The 21,247-nt window shown below is 44.4% G+C and overlaps 1 protein-coding gene across 1 annotated transcript; it reads right to left on the reverse strand.

Annotated features, from left to right (window-relative positions):
• Window positions 1-290: 290 nt before the first annotated feature.
• Window positions 291-17,971, reverse strand: epm2a (EPM2A glucan phosphatase, laforin). The gene is made up of 4 exons (XM_063015697.1): window positions 17,631-17,971; window positions 14,110-14,284; window positions 2,468-2,712; window positions 291-605 (listed from the first exon to the last, which is right to left on the reverse strand). The coding sequence occupies exons 1-4, from the start codon at window positions 17,878-17,880 to the stop codon at window positions 322-324; spliced, it is 954 nt and encodes a 317-aa protein (XP_062871767.1). The 5' UTR covers window positions 17,881-17,971; the 3' UTR covers window positions 291-321.
• Window positions 17,972-21,247: the final 3,276 nt, after the last annotated feature.

Below are 21,247 nucleotides of genomic sequence, written 5' to 3' on the forward strand. Positions count from 1 at the left end.
ATTTGATCAGACAGCTTTAATTCGCTGGTCTACTAGTAAACTTGGCTACTGGTTAAATCAGATGATATATGAGTTAGCATTATGGTAGCTAGCTTGCTAATAAGGTTAGCTATTGCTTTTAGCTTAATGGTAGCCAATCTGAATGGATACTGATGATGTCCAATAACCAAAGTGCACAACTGGCTGACCAGTTATTTGCCATAGACTCAAATCTTCCTGTTTTTAAATAAAATCAGCACAAACAACTAATAAAGAAAACGATAAGATATTTTTTAGCCAAAAAGGCCACCGTAGTATTTTTATTTGATATTACTTGTGTCCTTATATTTCAGGATAGCACACAGAGGGACGTAAATGTCCAAACTTGAGCAGAAAGTCCTCCTTCGCTCGTACCAGAGCCTCCTCGTCGATGTACACCGCCGCCCTCCTGGCCGTGAGGTAGTACTGCACCTTCCTGAGGCTCCAGCCCAGCACGTACATGAGCAGGCCGCACACGGCAGCGGTGGAGCGCCCCACCCCGGCGTTACAGTGAACATACACAGTGTGTCCGTTCTCTAACAGTCCGTACAGCAGGTACACCGCCTGAGGTAGCATCCGCACACGACCTGCAGGGGGCAGCATACACAACACACACATTATGCTGACGGTCAGATCGGTCAGGTCCTTGTGGTGTGTTTTCGGCAGGTGGGATGAAACCAGGCCCGGTAGGGGGGCATTTTACAGATGCAAATGTCTTCATACACATCACAGAAGATGTGTACTAGCCTCCAGCCCCCCTCAGCCAGTGTTGGGGTCATGAATGCAGTAAAGTTTGCAGGAACAGTAGGGAATTAGAAATGACTAGATTAGAGGATATTGAAAAACAGGTTTCCTGGACCCTGGAGCTGTGCAGCACTCACACTACCAGCTGTGCCAGCACGTCACCCTACAGCCACTTCAGAAACAAGTTATTTAGTTTTGGACTGGTTTTGAGAAATGGTGTGGCTCACACTGGTTGAATACAGGGTGTCTGGGTTTTAGTTGGGCATGGGCTTCATGTATGGCCCAAATATACACCGATCAGCCATAACATTAAAACCACCTTCTTGTTTCTACACTCACTGTCCATTTTATCAGCTCCACTTACCATATAGAAGCACTTTGTAGTTCTACAATTACTGACTGTAGTCTATCTGTTTCTCTGCATGCTTTGTTTGCCTCCTTTCATGCTGTTCTTCAATGGTCAGGACCCCCACAGGACCCCCACAGAGCAGGTATTATTTAGATGGTGGATCATTCTCAGCTCTGCAGTGTCACTGACATGGTGGTGGTGTGTTAGTGTGTGTTGTGCTGGTATGAGTGGATCAGACACAGCAGCGCTGATAGAGTTTTGAAACACCTCACTGTCACTGCTGGACTGAGAATATTCCACCAACCAAAAATATCCAGCCAACAGCGCCCCGTGGGCAGCGTCCTGTGACCACTGATGAAGGTCTAGAAGATGACCGACTCAAACAGCAGCAATAGATGAGCGATCGTCTCTGACTTTACATCTACAAGGTGAACCAACTAGGTAGGAGTGTCTAATAGAGTGGACAGTGAGTGGACACGGTATTTAAAAACTCCAGCAGCGCTGCTGTGTCTGATCCACTCATACCAGCACAACACACACTAACACACCACCACCATGTCAGTGTCAGTGCAGTGCTGAGAATGATCTACCACCTAAATAATACCTGCTCTGTGGTGGTCCTGTGGGGGTCCTGACCATTGAGGAACAGGGTGAAAGGGGGCTAACAAAGCATGCAGAGAAACAGATGGACTACAGTCAGTAATTGTAGAAATACAAAGTGCTTCCATATGGTAAGTGGAGCTGATAAAATGGACAGTGAGTGCAGAAACAAGGAGGTGGTTATAATGTTATGGCTGATCGGTGTATATTAGTGTATATTTGTGTATGTGGTTAACAGGGTCCCAGCATGGACATCTTGGCTAGGTATTAAAAATTGTGTACATTTCGTTTTTGCCCCAGCTGATGCTAAATTGCCTTGGTTACCATTTTTCAGGGCAAATTCTTTAAAGATGAGGAATCATAATGCCAGTGTGTTTAAGAGCTAGCAGGTACAGCGCTGAATAACACTTTCACAAATACATTTTCAGTGTTTTGGCCTCAGGAGACGAGAAAATAATCTAATGTGAATGATTATTGGAGTAAGATATGTTCCCCCTCAGCATGTTCATGTCAGCTTATCGTTCTCTGTCTCCCTCAGCTCGAGTCTCCTGTGGCACTTGTATTTTCACCTGTCTGTAATATTTATATGTTGGCTCTGATCGCTGAGCTTTCCTGCTGAGAACCGCCGAGTAGAAACGGGGTCAAACAGGGGTAAAACAGGAGAGAACTCAGTAGGAGGTTGTGCTCAACAATTCAGCTGGAAGCGCAACAACTAGTTCTACAGCAGATATGATTAAAGAACGGTCACACACTTACCCTCCGTGCTCATGTCCGGAGTGGGGATCCATACGTAGGCCAGACCACAGTCTCTGTACAGGTACATCATGGTCTCCGGGGTCATGGGCTCTTTAGGGTCGCGTCGGCAGCCGTCTGAGTTGTTCACGATGTCCCACTCGTTCTGGAAGTTCATGACAGCCGTGACGCCCAGCTCATGTTTCAGCTTTATGGTGATATGCTCAAGCTGACGAGGGCAACTGCCCAGCCAAACCCGTGAAAAAATCCTGTTAGGGACAAAAACACAAGCCAGGAAACCAGGGTTTGTATGAGTACCTGTTTTTTTCAATTTCCCCCCAATCTATTCATGTCCAATCACCCAACTGCATTATGCTTCCTTTCTACTGATGCTGACTAACACACACCCCCTCCGACACGTGTGTAGTACCCGACTGCATCTTTCACCTGCACGAGGCGAGTTCATGAGTTCATATGGGGCTCAGTCTTGCACATGGAGAGTCACGCACTGATCTCCATTATCCTTCGTCTCTATGCAGGCACCATCGATCATCCAGCATCAATTATGCGGAATCCCCTTCAGCATCCACCCCACAGACGAGCCAGTCCTTGTGTGAATGCCTCGGGCTGCTAACCATGGTCCTTGGTGTGTTTAAAGACCCCACCCACTTTGTTAGTCTGGTCTTTTCCCACCCAGCAGACTTTGTGGCCAATTTTGTCTGCTGCAGGCACTGCCAATTGTGCCCACTAGATGGCGCCCAGCCAACCGGTAAGAGCTAAGATTCGAGAATTTTAGCGAATTTTATCGCTGGTGCAATGGCAAGCCATAGCCTAGTGGTTAAGGTACTGGACTAGTAACCAGAAGGTTGCTGCTGTTGGGCACTTGAGCAAGGCCCTTAACCCTCAATTGCTCAGACTGTATACTGTAACTGTACTGTAAGTCGCTTTGGATAAAAGCGTCTGCTAAATGCCGAAAATGTAAATGGTGTGCTAGCGGAATATCCTGCTGCACAACGTGGGTGCCATTATTATTATAATTATCAAGCCTTAGCCACCCCCTTCTTTAGGCATAGACAATCACATCTGTATGTAGGCGCCCGACCGGCCAATAGTTACTGCTAGGGATTTAAACCCTGAATCCCAGCTGTAGTGGGATCCCACCCAAGTGCCTCATCATACATTTTAAGCAAAATATATTGTATATATGTGATAAAGTATTAAGTATCTATGTTCTAAATACTGATAGACTACAAATATTTGACTTTTGATTTCTAAATACCCATAATGGACTCATTCCATTACTTTCCAGCTCAGTGCACGGCTGATTAGAGAAGTAAGGATTAGTAATGACAGGAAATAGTCTGAATCACTGAAGAAAAGAAGAATCAGGCGCTGTGTGCAGCCAGTGGTTAGAAAACCGTCGGAGCTATTTTTAGACTGTCTGGCAGCCAGACTACTGGTTTCATTCCCTCGTTTTATCTCATTTATCTAGTTCTCACTTTGGAACCGGGAGACCGATAGAGGAATGCGGTAGGAGAGAAACGGGGCTGTAGGTTCAGTCATTAGGCTAGCACACATCTCTCTGAGGTGGACTGATCCCTTTAACCTTTGGATTCTCATTTCCCTGAGCAGACACCTGACTAAACACCCATTAAAATCCAAAAGCCAAGTCCTTAGAGCAAAGTGAGTACAGAGAGAACAAAGCTAATATGAGCATTACATTCCTGCATGATAAATGTCAACAATCGCTCTTTTATCTTGTTTTTTTCCCCCACCTAATTTAGGGACAGTGGTATCCTAGTGGGTAGAGCTTTGGACTACAACTGAAAGGTTGAGAGTTTGAATCCAAGCTCTGCTATGCAGCCACTGTTGGACCCTTGAGCAAGGCCCTTAACCCTGTCTGCTCCAGGGGCACTGTATGATGGCTGACCCTGCGCTCTGACCCCAGATTCCAAACAGGTTGGGATATGCGAAGAAAGAATTTTGTTGTACTGTACATGTGTATATGTATATATGACAAATAAAGGCCTTCTATTCTATTCAAATGACTCTTTTAAACTGGTTCTGCTGAATAAATCAAGTTGATTTACAACTGCAACTAAATCCAACTATTTGTAGGTATAGAAGTAGTTTACTACAGTTATTCACTTTCAAAATTTAAATAAAAGTCACAATTATTTCAAATATAGCTTCATTTCCATGTGGTTAGTGAGTAATCGTTGCCAAAGTCCAGTTTTGTATAGTTATATAGTTGTATGGCAGCAAATTATACAGAACCAGGTGCACCCTATGGTGCAAACACTTCCATTTTTCAGATAGCACTTTCAATCTCACCTTACACAGTCGAATGGCGCAGCTGAGAATTAGGCTAGTTGGGATCCAGGGTTCGAATCCCCAGTGGTGCTATCTAACAGTTGAGCATCTACATACAAACATGATTGGCTGTGTCTGAAGGGTGGGGGTAAGATGTCTCTCTTTGCAGCTATAGCAGCCTCCACTGTTACCTTTCTAAAAGATGCTTGAATGTGTCGCTGTAAATTTGTGCTCATTCCATCTAAAGAACATTTGTAAAGCCGGGTATTGATGCTTATTTGAGCCAGAAAGCAAAACTCATGATTCAGGCCTCAGGTGAGACATTTTCCTTTCGTCTTTGGTCCCTTTATGTTTTGCAGCAATTAACATAAAGACCTTGGTAAAACACACGCTAGAACACCAGAGCTGGGAATCTCGAATACATCGTATTGAGTCTCAGCTCTGCCTGCTGGTTGGGACAACGATTGGCCTGTTGTTCAGATAGGGGTGAGATATTGAAGGGACTCTCTCATGGCTGGTGCGGTTGCGACCTCTGCCAACTGATTGATAGTGCCTGCACAGAGACGGGGAAAAGAGTACTCTCAGGGTGTGTCTCTCCGTACACAGTGCTGATCCGCATTACACTCGTCAAAGTGTAGGTGACAAAATGCATACGGCTGCTGCCCATGTGTCGGAGGGGGCGTGGGTTAGCTTCGTTCTCCTCAATTAGAGTGGGGATCGGCATTGGTGGAGAGGAAGCATGATGCAATCGGGCAATTGGACGCACTAAAAAGGAGAAAAAGGGGAGAAAATGCATAAACAAAATATATTAAAAAATAAAAACATAAAGACCTTTAGATATTATAAGTAAATTACAGTAGCCCCCTTTCCACTAAATTATAGGGTCAGAACTCCCAGCAGGAGCTATCGCTGGTTGGGCATCTACATACAGACATTTCTGGCTATGTCTGGGGGGGTCGCCAAGGTCTCGTGAAGGCTGGGCGTTCTGTCTGGGGTGTGCTACTGCATTGGTCCAGTGATTCTGGATGCTAACACATGAAAATGATTTTGTAACTGCCACTTCTGATATCCGCTGAACCACACCCATCCTGCCACAGTCTGGCTTTCCAGTTAATCCCAGTTAAGTGTTTAATGGGGTTGAGGTCAGTGCTCTGTGCAGACCAGTGGAGCTTCTCCTTAAGAACAAAAAACAGGTACAGAAAAGGACTTTCTATAATAAAGAAATGTATTTTATATCACTCAGTAATGGGTGTGGCTGGAAAACCTAAGCTTAATAGAGATAGATATAATAAAAAGTATGTGTCTACATACTTTTGGCCTTAATACATGCAGACATGCACAGCTTGAATCATCTGCAATAGACCAAGCTTAACAGAAAGTGAATCTGCTTTCTCAGAGATGTATATAATTAATTTTATTAAACACTTTCAGAAGTCCCAGCTCGTCGTGTTAGATCTCTGATTGAAATTACAGCCTGAAGAGCTAGAACAGATCTGAGCTTCATGTATTTTATTACCTCTACCGGGCTGCACTCTTACTCCCTTATGTATGAAATATCACGTTATTCGCTATAATTATTCATGAAAGGCTCTTATTAATGCATGACATGTGGTGGAACCCTCGCTGCATCTCACAGATGTTCCTCCAGCACATCGCTGCTTATCTCATGAGTGCAGGGTTTCATTTCCAGTGCTAAATGTAATTAAAGCTGCTCCGAAACAACAAGAAACTTATGCAGCGTTTCCTGTATTTATATACAATTAAATTCAAATGAGAATTTAATTCACGGTGGTGCAGCGGGTAGCGCTGTCACTTTACAGCAAGAAGGTCCAGGGTCCTTTCTGTGTGGAGTTTGCATGTTCTCCCCGTGTCCATGTGTGTTTTCTCCAACGTTCCAAAAACATGCAGTCAGGCCAACTGGAGCTACTAAAATTACCCTAAGTGCGAGTGTGTGGAATCGGACCCCCCACAACCCTGACCAGGATAAAACAGTGGTTATTAATTCCTTTTCCTAGTTCTGTTATTTGATTATTTAGTCATTATTATGGTTAAGTCCTGAACTTTAGTAGATGCCTTTATTCAATTCGACTTACAGTTATGACTGAATACCATACAAGCAATTGAGGATTAAGGGCCTTGCACAGAGGCACAACAGTGGCAACTTGGGGGTAGTGGGATTTGAACCAACAACCTTTCAATTACTAGTCATTTACATTTTACGTTTTCGGCATGTAGCAGACACCCTTATTCAAAGCGACTTAAAGTACTGTGACAGTACATTGTCTAAGTAATTCAGGGTTAAGGGCCTTGCTCAAGGGCCCAACAGTGGCAACCTGGCAGTGGTGGGGTTTGAACCAGCAACCTTATGCTTACAAGTCCAGTACCTTAACCGCTAGGCTATGAACTGGACTATTTACTAGTCCAGTTCCTAAACTGCTGATCTACCACTGTTCCAATATTGGTTAATATCTACTCAGGTATGGGGTAACATCTGGTGTCCATACGGCCAGTTTTAGGGCAAACAGTCTGTGCCTGTCCGCAGTCCGACACAGCACCTGGACGGACGTGTATTTGTCCTCCTTTGGAAGCTAACCGGACGCTTGTAACAATCATAATTCATTTGCCTGTCCTTGGTTTACAAACACGTCAAGAAATAACTTGTATTCCATTGGTTTAAAGCCGTCACTATCTGTGAGGACGTCCACCACTTTACTGAGGAACGTCCAGCCCTGAAAAGCTCGTTAATTACTAAGTTTTAATCACTCTTCACGCTGAGGACACGCCAAAATAAAAAACAACATACGCCTCTGAGTGGTCGCTTACCACCCTTTCATTTGGAAGGGCAAGAAAGATAAATTTCATGCTTTTTGTACCAAAGTATCACAAGTCGACTGATTTTCTAGTTCATTTGGTTGCATCACAATTATATCAATTAGGATTTTAATTTTGTGAGCTTCAGACACGATCCTGCCCTCCTTTTTGGGGTCTAACGTCCTCCTTTTTGGGGTTATGAAAGTGGCCACCCTATTCACTACCCGGTTTTGAGAACATGTTACCAATTATTTATGCAATTTGAGATGTAAAAAGTTGCTTATTTCAGACAGGTCACATTTAGCCGCTCAGGTGACGGAGCGGTAAAGTACGCTAGCACACCAGAGTTGGGGTTTCAAATACATCGTATCAAATCTCAGCTCAGTTGCATGAACAACGATCGGCTGTTGTTCAGGGTTAGAGGGTAAAAAGTCGGATTATAGGTCCTCATAACTGGTGCAACTGTGGCCCCTGCTGGCTGACTGATGGCGCCTGCACAGGGTTGAGGAATAATGCTGATGGGGGTGTGGCCCTCCGTACACAGTGCCCGTCGGTGTATGAACTCGACTCTTGCAGGTGAAAATGCAGTCTGTACTGACTGTACGTGCCGGACTGTACGTCCTCAGTCAGCGGTGAAGGGTTGAATCAGTACAGAGGACGTAATCAGGGTAATTGGACACGACTAGATGAGGGGAGAAAATTGGTGGAAAAAAGGAAAAAAAAAAAAGACAGGTCACATTTAGGGTGACCTTAAATAGTGCACGTGCAGATAAACAACGAGCTAAACAGCTGATTCAACAGCATATAACAACACGGAGATGATTTAGGGAAGAACACGCTTCGTTCTGCTCTCTGGCTAAATTACAGATCATCACACATCAGGGCGCTGGTGAGGAACGACTGAGTGTCAGTAATGTGTGTCCTGTAGATGTTGTAGTAATTAAGCGGTTTGTGTCGGAGCCAGCGGAGTGTGATGTGTAACCGCTGGTGTGGATAAACATTGAGGAAGTTTAGTACAATATTCTCACGTCAGAATAGAGTGACCTCTGTGTGATCATTCAGCTATAACAGCATCCACTCTTTTGAGAAGGCTGTGGGAATTTGTGCCAAATTCAATCAGCATTTGTGTGGCTGGGCACTAATGTTGGTCAAGAAAGCCTCAACTGATGTTCCAGTTCATTCCAAAGCTGTTCAGGGCTCTGTGCTTTAAACTGAGATTTATTCACGTCTTTATAGACCCCACAGTCATGCTGGAACAGGAAAGGCCCTTCCCTAAACAATTGCTGCAAAGTTTGAAGCATTTAATTCCTTTTTTTTCTATTTTATTTAAGCATTTTCTCCCATTTTCTCCCAGTTTGGCTTAGTCAATTTGTCCTCCGCTGCTGGTGGATCCCTGATTGCAGTCGAGGTGGGTATATTTGCTGCTCACGCCTCCTCCGACCCACGTGCAGCCCTTAGCGGAACTCTTTTTTACCCATGCACTCTGCACAGTCGCCGCTCTATCTGCCAATCAGGGTCCTTACACAGCGTTTGAAGACCCCACCCACATAGTCTGGTCATCCCGCCCTAGCAGAGCAGTTGTAGGGCAGTTGTAGCCTAGTGGCTAAGGTACTGAGCTAGTAAGCAGAAGGTTGCTGGTTCAAACCCCACCACTGCCAGGTTGCTACTGTTGGGCCCTTGAGCAGGGCCCTTAACCCTCAATTGCTTTGACTATATACTGTAAGTCGCTTTGGATAAAAGCGTCTGCTAAATGCTGAAAATGTAAATGAGACATGTCTGCTGCAGGCACTGCCAATTATGCCCGCTAGATGGCACCCAGCCGACTGGTGGTAATGCAGAGTTTCAAACCGAGGAGTTCAGAATCTCGGCGCTGGTGCGCTAGCGATATATCCCGCTGTGCCACCTGGGCGCCCATATAAAGTATTTCTACATGACCCCATGATTCTAATATTCTAATATTACATATTAAATGGCCTTATTTAATTTAAGACATTTGATTAAAACACTTCCTATAAATAAAAACAACTAAGTTTAAGTTTTCCAAGCTGATTGTGCTACATTTTGAAATCTGTCAAATTAGCAGAGAAACTGCCTTGAATCTGATGCTGAGCATTCACCCAAGAAATAACAGATCCTAAAATCCGTTATTATCAGAATAATACTGATGACTTTCCTCTCCGTGTCTTTATTTCTGCTTGTACTTATTGGAAATCCTGAGTAAGGAGGCGTCTTGGCTGCGGCCTCGGGGACCCAAATCAATTTAAGTTCTAACACATCGAATCTGGCCGTTCTCCAGTGGATTCAGCCGACGGCGTCCCATCGCCGTCGCGAGCTATTTATGAGCTCGGCCTCCTTTTCTCAAGAAACAGATATCTCCTGCGTCAAAACACACTTTTATGTACCCGTTTATCACATTTATTAGATAAGTGCACTGCCATCAGACATCCACGGACTGTTCCAGGTGAAGAGGTTTCAGCACAGTGAGCACAGCACAGACACAGAAGGGAGGTTTAGTTTATCTAGTGTCATTAAAACACTGTTAAAGGACGGCACGGTGGCTCGGTGGGTAGCGCTGTCGCCTCACAGCAAGAAGGTCCTGTGTTCGTTTCCCAGGTGGAGCGGTCCGGGTCCTTTCTGTGTGAAGCTTGCATGTTCTCACCGTGTCTGTGTGGGTTTCCTCCGGGAGCTCTGGCTTCCTCCCACAGTCCAAAAACATGCAGTCAGGTTAATTGGAGACACTGAATTGCACTATAGGTGAATGGGTGTGTGCATGTGTGTCTGACCTGCGATGTGCCTTGTGGCCATTGAAAAGCTGGGATAGGCTCCAGCACCAACCCCCATGTCAGTGTCACTGCAGTGCTGAGAATGATCCACCACCTAAATAATACCTGCTCTGTGGGGGTCCTGACCATTGAAGAACAGGGTGAAAGGGGGCTAACAAAGCATGCAGAGAAACAGATAGACTACAGTCAGTAATTGTAGAACTACAAAGTGCTTCTATATGGTAAGTGGAGCTGATAAAATGGACAGTTAGTGTAGAAACAAGGAGGTGGTTTTAATGTTATGGCTGATCAGTGTACTTCAAAGTCTTGTTAGAAGCCTCCTCAGAACAGTGGCTGTTGGTCTAGAAGTCACTCCGTTTTAAAGTAATTCGATTTTAAAATAGGACGTCCAGCAAGCTCATGGTCAGGTGTCCAAATACTACTAAGCTACCGCTGCCCCTGCAATACTGGAACCTGGCTGGGATCGGATCAGTGCCGTAATAACACAGAACAGATTACATTTAAAGAATGATTGGAAATAAAAAGCAATGTGGCAACTAACAACAGGACCTGAGCAGGGCGTTCTCTCTCAGGACGGAAACATTAGTGAAGATAAATGTGTTATTTCCAAAATTTCTGAGCGGAATAAGAAAGTTAATGTTGCATCCAACTGCTTTAAAGTGGTTCAGGGTACAATAAGCACCATAGTGAGAAACAAAACCCTACACAAGCTTTATAAATCCTAAATGTGTACGTTCATACTTAAACGAGGCTTGTTCTTCACGTGCATTTTCTTAAATCTTGAGGTCAGTTGAGTTCTGTAAAGCGGAATAACTGCTCATTCCTTCATTTCTCCTTTTTTACAGTAGCTTTGAAAGAAATCAGTGTTTATTAATCTCAGCAAAGCTCTCTAGAGAAGGAATCTGTTCATTGGGGGAACAAAATACAAGAAACACGTAACAATCGATTCACTTCAGTACAGTAATAATGCCGTCAGCTTTTACCTTGAATGCTTTCACACGAGTCCTGAATGGATTGTGGTAGAATGTTGAGGCTTCTTCAAAAGGAAAACTTAAGTGTTTAAGAGGTAAAACTGAAGTGGATCTACAGTATACGGCCAAAAGTATTAGGACACCTGACCATGAGCTTGGTGGACATCCCTTTAATAACCATCACTGTTCTGAGGAGGCTTCTCACCAGACTTTGAAGCATGTCAGTAGGGGATTTGTGCCTTCTTAGGGCACTGGTGGCGGTCAAGAAAGCCTCAGTTGATGTTCCAGTTCATTCCAAAGCTGTTCGGTGGGGCTGAGGTCAGGGCTCTGTGCAGGTCACTGGAGTTCTTTAAATCAAGCTTTTCTCTATGACTTTATAGAGCTTGCTGGATGCTGGAACAGGAAAGGGTCTTCCCTAAACTGTTGCTAACAAAGTTAGAAAGCATATAATTTATTTTATATAATTGATTTATTACACTGCTGTGGCTGAAACGCATGAATTTAGAAATCAGAAGGGGTGTCCCAATATTTTTGTCCATATGGTATATCTGATGTCATGTATGATCACATAATTTATTAGAATTTTAATGTCATGTTTTCCACAATTTGGTTACGTTCATGACAGGACAGGTAGTTACTGGTTACACAAGATTCATCAGCTCACAAGTTTAATGTCAAACACAGTCATGGACATGAAGAACATGCAAACTCCACACAGAAAGGCCCCGGACGTATCCAGCTGGGAATCGAACTCGGGACCTTGTTGCTGTGAGGCTACCCACCGAGCCACTGTTGCTGCCCACATGATTGCATATTTGTATGATTGTGAATTTGTAGCAACAGTTTAGGGAAGGTCCTTTCCTATTCCTGCATCACTGTGTCCCTATAAAGACGTGAAGAAAAGCTCGGTTATAGACCTCAGCACCACTCAACAGCTCTGGAATGAACCGGAACATCGGCCAAGGCTTTTTTGACCAGCATTTTGACTGAATGGCCTCAAATTCCCACAGACATGCTCGAAAGTCTTGTAAGAAGCCTTTTCCGAAGTGTGGCTGTTGTTCTAAAGAGGTCATAGAGGTTCTATAGAGGACTCTATTTTAATCTCATTTGTTTTTTTTAAATGAGACGTCCAACAAGCTCATGGTTACGGGTCCAAATACTTTTGGCCATATAGTGTATCTTGGTGTTATTAATAATTCAGCAAGTAGGCTGCAGGATTTATTTGTTTTTGATGCTACTTGCATCGATTATTCACATCACGACCGGGCTTTTATATCAGCTTCATTATGATTGTAGAGCATTAAAGGTTCGCTGATACCAGACCCGAACACACAGCACAGATTATGAATGTGAAACCCGGCCGGAGGAACAAAATAAAGTCTTGATGTCATTGTGCTCTGTTTAATAAGCCAGTAATCCTCCATCCTGAGGGCTTCATTATTTTTGCGATGTTATGAACTAATGTACGTGCACAATTTGCATTTCATAAAAGCCAGACAGACGGGGACTCGAAGACTCACACAGGCTGATAATTCTCTAAATGGTAGAATGAGCCGTGCTGTCGAGGTGATGATGTTTTTCTAAACCCTGTTTGAATGATCTCTCTCTCTCTCTCTCTCTCTCTCTCTCTCTACACTCTCTGTGCAGGAACGATGAAAGGGTGAGATGTAAAGACTGGAATGTCTGTGATATTAACATTTCCAGTCAATGTCAACGTCTGAAAGAACGGTTTTCTAAGAAAGCTGATCTGTAAGATACAGTATAGTGATTCTGTGAATGAATTCTTCAGCAAACAAACATTCGTTCACTAGATGCGAGGTAGGGACACACAGGATTTGTCCAAACCAGTGCAGGGCAACTGGGCATCACTGCCGACCCACCAACTGCAGGGTGTAGTGGTTCATTGTTAAAACATGGCAAAAAGCTACAGTCAAACACTATACGGCTGAAAGTATCTGGACACCTGACCATGAGCTTGTTGGACGTCCCATTTCAAAGACAAAAAGCTATTAAAATAGTGACCGCTGTGTGATCTTTTTAGCTAGAACAACAGCTTCCCTTCTGAGAAGGCATCTCACAAAACTTTTGGTGGAGCATTTGTACACCGATCAGGCATAACATTATGACCACCCTCCTAATATTGTGTTGGTCCCCTTTTTGCTGCCCCATACACAACAAACTGTGATGCACTGTGTATTCTGACACCTTTCTATCAGAACCAGCATTAACTTCTTCAGCAATCTGACCTACAGTAGCTCGTCTGTTGGATCGGACCACATGTGCATCAATGAGCCTTGGCCGCCCATGACCCTGTCGCTGGTTTACCACTGTTCCTTCCTTGGACGACTTTTGATAGATACTGACCACTGCAGACTGGGAACACCCCACAAGAGCTGCACTTTTAGTAACTAATAGTAATAAAATCAGAGCCACAGATGCTGATTGTTAACATCAGAAAGGTGATCATCCTGGTTCAGGACTACTTAGGAACACTGACCACAAGGCAGGAAGCAGTAAACCCTGGACATGGTGTCAATTTATTACAGGACGAAACACACAGACTTATTTACTGACTCACACCTAAGAAAAAAAATCAGGCTGCCAATCCACCATCTGCATGTATTTGGGAGGTAAAAGATAACTGAAGACAAGTGAAGTCCACACAGATAGTAAACAGTACCCACTCAACCAGTTGCACCACCATACTTTTCTTTAAATACAGTTACATGGTTGAACACCTTTCAGGTCATTCATGAACATGGTTGTGTGTGTATGTGTGCTTACATACTTGGAGAAGTGGATGGCCTGCTGTCCAGCAACACTGAAGTAGAAGTTCGTTGTGTGCTTCATCTCGTCCGTATGGCCGCTCTCCTCAATCCAGTGGCCGATGGGATGACAGTACACCTCGTCCACCATGTTGCTCTGGTCATACACACATTCCCGATCGTAATGAGGACCGTTACCTGTAACACAACCAAACAAGTGACAGAAAGAGAAATGAAGTGAAACGTTGAAAGAATTTATGTAAATAAACGTGTCACTACAATATATATATATATCAGTGGCGATTTCTCTAAGACTGCAATGTCAAAAATTAAATGGTCAAATATGTACAGTTGTGTTAACATTTCATTGACTACAAATGCATTAGAACACTTTTATCTCGAAGACGAGTTCAGAATCAGCTACTTATCACAAATCGACTGACTCGAACTTCTCGTACATTCCCTTAGCGTCAATGCATTTGCCCGCAGAAGCTGAGCGTCTATTCACTTCAATGGGGCTGCATGGGAGGGTTTTTTTCATTGCATCGAAACTCGCCGGTCATTGGATAAATGCCACGATTTTGTCCCGCCCCCGGACGCTGAGCGTCTCTGGGGGTGAATGGAGCTGTGGGAGGGTCTGGACGCTGAGCTTCTGCAAGATGACTGGAGGATCAGTCGAAAGGCTGAATCCCGTTTTGATTGACAGCTATCACTAGGAGCTTCAGTCCCATCGCGGATTTTGCGAGTGAAGTCGAAAGACAAACTGCAACCCATTTCATGCCATTTTCTTGAAAAGGAACAGAGGGCAGAATTTATATATAAATAAATTGACAAATTTTATGATGTAAGCCGACAATGAGCTTCCCCTCTTTGAAAGACCGGCAGCTGCCACTGATATATATATATATATTTTCAGCATTTAGCAGATGCTTTTATGCAAAGCGACAGTTGTGACAGTATACAATCTAAGCAACTGAGGGTTAAGGGTTTTGCTCAAGGGCCCAACAGTTTCAAAACGATTAACTGCAAAGATTAACACAATGTTTGTCTATTGATTGGTGTAATCTGGCAACCCTGACAAGTACCAAGCAAACAAGCATCTTGGCTTTACTAAAAATCTGAGGAACTCGTTAGTTTTAATGGTGAAATATAGCAGTTATATCTTTAGTAGCATCCTTTTATGGCTGAAGTTTGTCTGTGGAGATTTTTATGACCATATATTTGATTTTATGCCCCTGTTAGCAATAAGTGAAACGACTTAAAGGCTAAATCCACTCATCAGAATGGGTAATGTAGGTACATTGCCATAACGCAGAAGCATTACCCATATGTCCCCACTGCCTCCTTCCTATTCTAGTTCTAACTCCCAAAATCTAGGCTTGTCTCTTGGCTTATAAATGGCACACAATCAGTGCACATTGTCTTTTAAAAAATGAGTTAAATGTGTCTAAGCGAGCTGCCAGATGCCAAAGGCAGCGCCAAGGTATTAGAAAGAAAAAGTCAAATGGATTCCAGCTAAACGATGCCTGGTTAAGCTGCCACACTCAGAGAAAGCCAACATGAGGAATCCACCCAAAAACCCTGCAGGAAAAGAATGAAGTCTTTACTGGAACGCAGGATGACTAAGACCCAGTAAAAAGGGTTAATAGGACGGCCGCTCAGGTGGTGCAGCGGTAAAAACACACGCTGGAACCAGAGCTGGATCTCGAATACATTGTATCGAATCTGAGCTCTGCCTGCCGGCTAAGGCTGAGCGGCCACATGAACAATGACTGGCCTGTTGTTCAGATATGGGCGGGACTAAGCCGGATGGGGTCTCTCTCATGACTGGTGCAATTACGACCTCTGCTGGCTGATTGATGGCGCCTGCACAGAGACGGGAGAAGAGTGCTCTCAGGGTGTGTCTCTCCGTACACAACGCTGAGCTGCACTGCACTGCACTCGTCAAAGTGTAGGTGATGAGATGCATACGGCTGCTGCCCACGTGTCGGAGGGGGCGTGGGTTAGCTTCGTTCTCCTCAATCAGAGCGGGGATCGGCATTGGTGGAGAGGAAGCATGACGCAATCGGGCAAATTGGACGCGCTAATAAGGGAGAAAATGCATAAACAAAATAAATTAAAAAAAGGGTTTATAGGACAAAAGAATCAAAACATTTTACTCAAGAAGCTTCTTGGCATCTCAGATTAAAGACATTAATAATGATCATTTTAATCAAAATTCGGATGATACCGATGTCATGAATGTTTGGCTGCCTTGTATATGTGACTTCTTGTGTATTGTTCAAGGAATCACTGCCATCTAGTGGTCGATGCAGTCCATTGCATTGCTGAAATGTTACAGCAACTTACATTTAGCAGACAGACGATTTATCAAAAGTGCCTTACAATTCAAGCAGTTGAGGGTTAGGAGCCTTGCTCAGGGGTCCAACAGTGCAAAATAGTACCAGGATGCACTGTATGAAGTTTAAGAACTGTTAATGATGTCCTGGTACCAGAAACCACAGGACTCCGTTAGACATTGTGAAGAGTGGGTCGCTTACCTGGGGAACACATGGCACCAGGATGCACTATAGGAAGAAGGCAAGCCGGCGAACGCAGTGTGATGCTTTGGGGATGTTACTTTGACACACCCCACCTACCTAAGCATTGTTGCAGACCATGTACACCCTTTCATGGTAAAGGTATTCCCTGATATCCCCAGATCTCAATCCAGTCAAGCATCTGTGGGATGTGCTGGACAAACAAGTCTGATCCATGGAGGCGCCACCTCACAACCTACAGGAGTTAAAGGATCTGCTACTAACATCTTGGTGCCAGATACCACAGCATAACTTCAGGGGTCTAGTGGAGTCCATGCCTCGACGAGTCAGCAAAAGAGGGACCAACACAATATTAGGAAGGTGGTCATAATGTTATGTTATGTTATGTTAGTGAGGTGAACTGTAGACACTAAATTGTCCATGACTGTGTTTGATATTAAACTTTGACTGATGAATCTTGTGTAACCAGTAACTAGCACGGTGGCTAAGTGGGTAGCACTGTCACCTCACAGCAAAACGGTCCTGGGTTCGATCCCCAAGTGGGGCGGTCCGAGTCCTTTCTGTGTGGAGTTTGCATGTTCTCCCCCTGTCTGCGTGAGTTTTCTCCGGGTGCTCCGGTTTCCTCCCACAGTCCAAAGACGTGCAAGTGAGGTGAACTGTAGACACTAAATTGTCCATGACTGTGTTTGATATTACCTTGTGAACTGATGAACCTTGTGTATTATAAACAAGTAATAAACCGTATATTAGACTTTATTTCCCCAGCAGTTGTAGCCTAGCGGTTAAGGTACTGGACTAGTAATCAGAAGGTTGCTGGTTCAAGCCCCACCACTGCCAGGTTGCCACTGTTGGACACTTGAGCAAGACCCTTAACCCTCAAATGCTCAGACTGTATACTGTCACAGTACTGTAAGTCGTTTTGGACAAAGGCGTCTGCTAAATGCCAAACATATAAACGCAGCCCTACTATTCTGTGAACAATAGTGATCTAGTCTTGCGGGTACCTTCCCAAACATAGTTCCCGTCGATCCTCTTGAGGAACTTGAACCAGAACTTGTGTGTGTACGGCTCTGACAGGTGCACTTCACCGATCCACAGGCAGGGGGCGCAGCTGGACAGCACCAAACCGGCCGGGTTCATCTTTACCGCTTTATCCAGGTCCCAGTGACCCATCTCAGGCCTGGATCCTGATACAAACACCTCCAGATCCAAGCACTCAGGGGTGAGAACCACCCCAAATCTAAACAACAACATCGCTGGACTAGAGTTCCAGTCTCTGTGAGGAAGCTGTGGTTTTATTACAGATCACAGCTGTACTGGAGATGAAAATAACCAGTGTGGTTAAATATCGAGAGCTGGAGCTACACGGGGTTCTGATATTATTTTTGTGAGGTCTTATTCTAGATGTAACGTCATGGTGCAGTATTTAGAATAAAGCACTTGGGTTGGTTTATATTCCTGTCACTTTAGCAAAGCTGTTCCCAGTCAAACCACAGATCGTCCACACACAGAGATCCGCCACTCCCGCACACTCACGGGCTTTTCTTTTACTCACCGCTAGATGGCGCACCAGTACCACAAACAGTCTAAAGTGAAGGTGGAAGTATTACAAGCATGTCTTCTATGTGATCTCAGCTATAACAACAGCCACTCCTCTAAATTTGTTTGTTCAAACACACTCGTGGACAATTTAAATTCTCCAATTCACCTCACTTGCACGTCTTTGGACTGTTGGAGGAAACCGGAGCACCCGGAGGAAACCCACACAGACACAGGGAGAACATGCAAACTCCACACAGAAAGGACCCGGACCGCACCACCTGGGGATCGACCCCAGGACCTTCTTGCCCAAACTGAAGGTAAAGGTATTACAATCATGACTTCTATGTGATTTTCTCAGCTATAATAACAGCCACTCCTCTGAGAAGGCTTCTCACAAGACTTTGAAGTATGCCTGTGGAAACTTGTGCCCGTCAAAAAGCCTCAGTTGATCGGCCGCTCAGGTGGCGCAGCGGTAAAAAGAAACGCGCTGCAACCAGGGCTGGATTCTGAGAAGCGTCGTATCGAATCCAGCCTTGCTTTACCGGTTCGAAGCTGAGTGGCTATATGAGCAACGATTGGCCGGTTGCTCATGTGGGGGGTGGGACAAAGAACCGGATGTGGGTCTCTCTCTGTCAGAATGCGATTACGTTCTCTGCCGGCTGATTGGAGGCGCTTACACAGAGCTGGGAGGGGGTGCCCTTAGGGTGTGTCTCTCCGCATGCAACGCTAGGTGGCGCCAAACTCGTCAATGTGTGGGTGGCAAAGATGCATCTGGCTGCTGCTCGTGTTTCGGAGGGGATACGGGTTAGCTTCAATCACCTCCGTCAGGGCAGGGTTCGGCATAGACAGAGAGGAAGCACGATGCTAATTGAACAATTGGATGCGCTAAAAAGGGGAGAAAAAGGGGTAAAAAAAATAAATAAATAAAAAAATAAATAAAAAAAAGCCTCAGTTGATGTTCCAGTTCGTTCCATAGCTGTTCAGTGGGGCTGAGGTCAGGGCTCTGTGCAGGACACTGGAGTTTCTTTAAACTGAGCTTCTCTTCATGTCTAGTGGTTGCTTAGTGCACAGGGGCCTTCCCTAAACCGTTGCTGCAAAGTACTATGAATGTCATTTTCTTTATATAATTGATTTGTTACAGCTGGTAGCAATTGATGTAGCTCAACACATAAATTAAAAATTAGAAGGGATGTCCCAATACTTTTGTCCACATAGTGTATGTATGTTGAATTATACTTGGCGGCACGGTGGCTCATCGAGTAGCACTGTCGCCTTAAGAAGGAGTCCTTTCTGTGGAGTTTGCATGTTCTCCCCGTGTCACTTAGCCACCGTGCCGCCCTGTGAAGGTATTAAAATAATGATTTCTATGTGATCTTTTTAGCTATAACAACAGCCACTCTATTGAGAAGGCTTCTCACAAGATTTTGAAGTATGGCTGTGGAAACTTGTGCCTGTCAAAAAGCCTCCGTTGATGTTCCAGTTCATTCCAAAGCTGTTCAGTGGGACTGATGTCAGGGCTCCACTAAAGTGTAACACAAGCTTTTCTTCATGTCTGGTGGTTGCTAAGTGCACAGGGGCACAGTCATGCTGAAAGAGGAAAGAACCTTCCCTAAACTGTTGTTGCAAAGTGGTATGTATATAATTTCCTTTATATAATAGATTGATATAATCATTACACCTGTTAGAAATTGTTGTTGCTAAACACACGAATTAAAAAATTAGATGGGTGTCCCAATACTTTTGTCCATATAGCATATGTATGTTGAATTATACTTGGTGGCTCATTGGGTAGCACTGTCACCTTACAGCAAGAAGGTCCTGGGTTTGATTCCCCCGGTGGAGCGGTCAGAGTCCTTTCTGTGTGTCCTTTCTCCCTGTGTCAGTGTGGGTTTCCTCCCACTTAATGTCCAAAGACATGCAGTCAGGTTAAGTAGAGATACTAATGCCCCCCCCCTAAATATGTGTGTGTGTGTATGACGGTTTGCCCTCTTGCCTTCCATACAGGGAACTGTACCCACCGTGACCCTGAATATATCATTATTATTTATTAATTAGGATTTTAACGTCATGTTTTACACTTTGGTTACAGTCATGACAGGACAGGTAGTTACTGGTTACACAAGATTCATCAGTTCAAGTTTAATGTCAAACAGTCATGGACAATTTTGTATCTCCAATTCATCTCACTTGCACGTCTTTGGACTGTGGGAGGAAACCGGAGCTCCCGGAGGAAACCCACGCAGACACGGGGAGAACATGCAAACTCCACACAGAAAGGACCCGGACCTTCTTGCTGTGAAGCGACAGTGCTACCCAAATGACCCAATTGTAAGATCAAATAAAAAAAACACCATCAAGATCGTTAAGGTTTCTAAAAGCTCTTTAATTCAACACAACCAAAATCACATGCATGTCCAGCCTATAGGACGTCCTGGTTTAACCTCCACGCTGGGGGTCCACTCCGTTCCACCAGCATGCTGGTCCGGCAAACTTTTCCTTCTTAAACAGCAGCAACAGTTGCAAACACAAACAGTTTATAAGGCCTTCATTGGGATTACACAGACATAAACAGAAAACGTGGCCTTGGTTGGTGATTTCATTCAGTGCTTCTCAGTTCCAAAGCACGTGCACAGCAGGATCTGATCATGACCAGTTGAATGAGGACACAAATATGTGGCGTATGGCTGAACTGGGTCGGATTATTACCGAGCAGAAATGAACGATCGACGATCACGAAGGCTTACGGTTATACAGACATGCACTCATGGATTGTACACGGAGATACACCAGCGCAGGCGTGAAGCCATGCTGCATGTAAACTTCTAGACAGGTTCTTAGAGTTCAGGAAAGTGCTACATACGTCCTAAGAAACATGCTGCTAAGTGCTTGTGGTGGTAAGTGGAAAAGTGCAACCCATCGCTCGATAGCAGGAAGAAAACTGTACTGAGGAACTGTGGAACTGAGCCAGTCTCAGAGTCCAGTAAAGTGTAGGATGAAATACAGTATCTGCTACATAAAGAAAACAAACATGTTAAAATGATACACTGATCAGCCAGAACATTAAAACCACCTCCTTGTT

This window comes from Trichomycterus rosablanca, chromosome 19 (assembly GCF_030014385.1).
Source record: "Trichomycterus rosablanca isolate fTriRos1 chromosome 19, fTriRos1.hap1, whole genome shotgun sequence".
NCBI classification, from domain to species: Eukaryota; Metazoa; Chordata; class Actinopteri; order Siluriformes; family Trichomycteridae; genus Trichomycterus; species Trichomycterus rosablanca.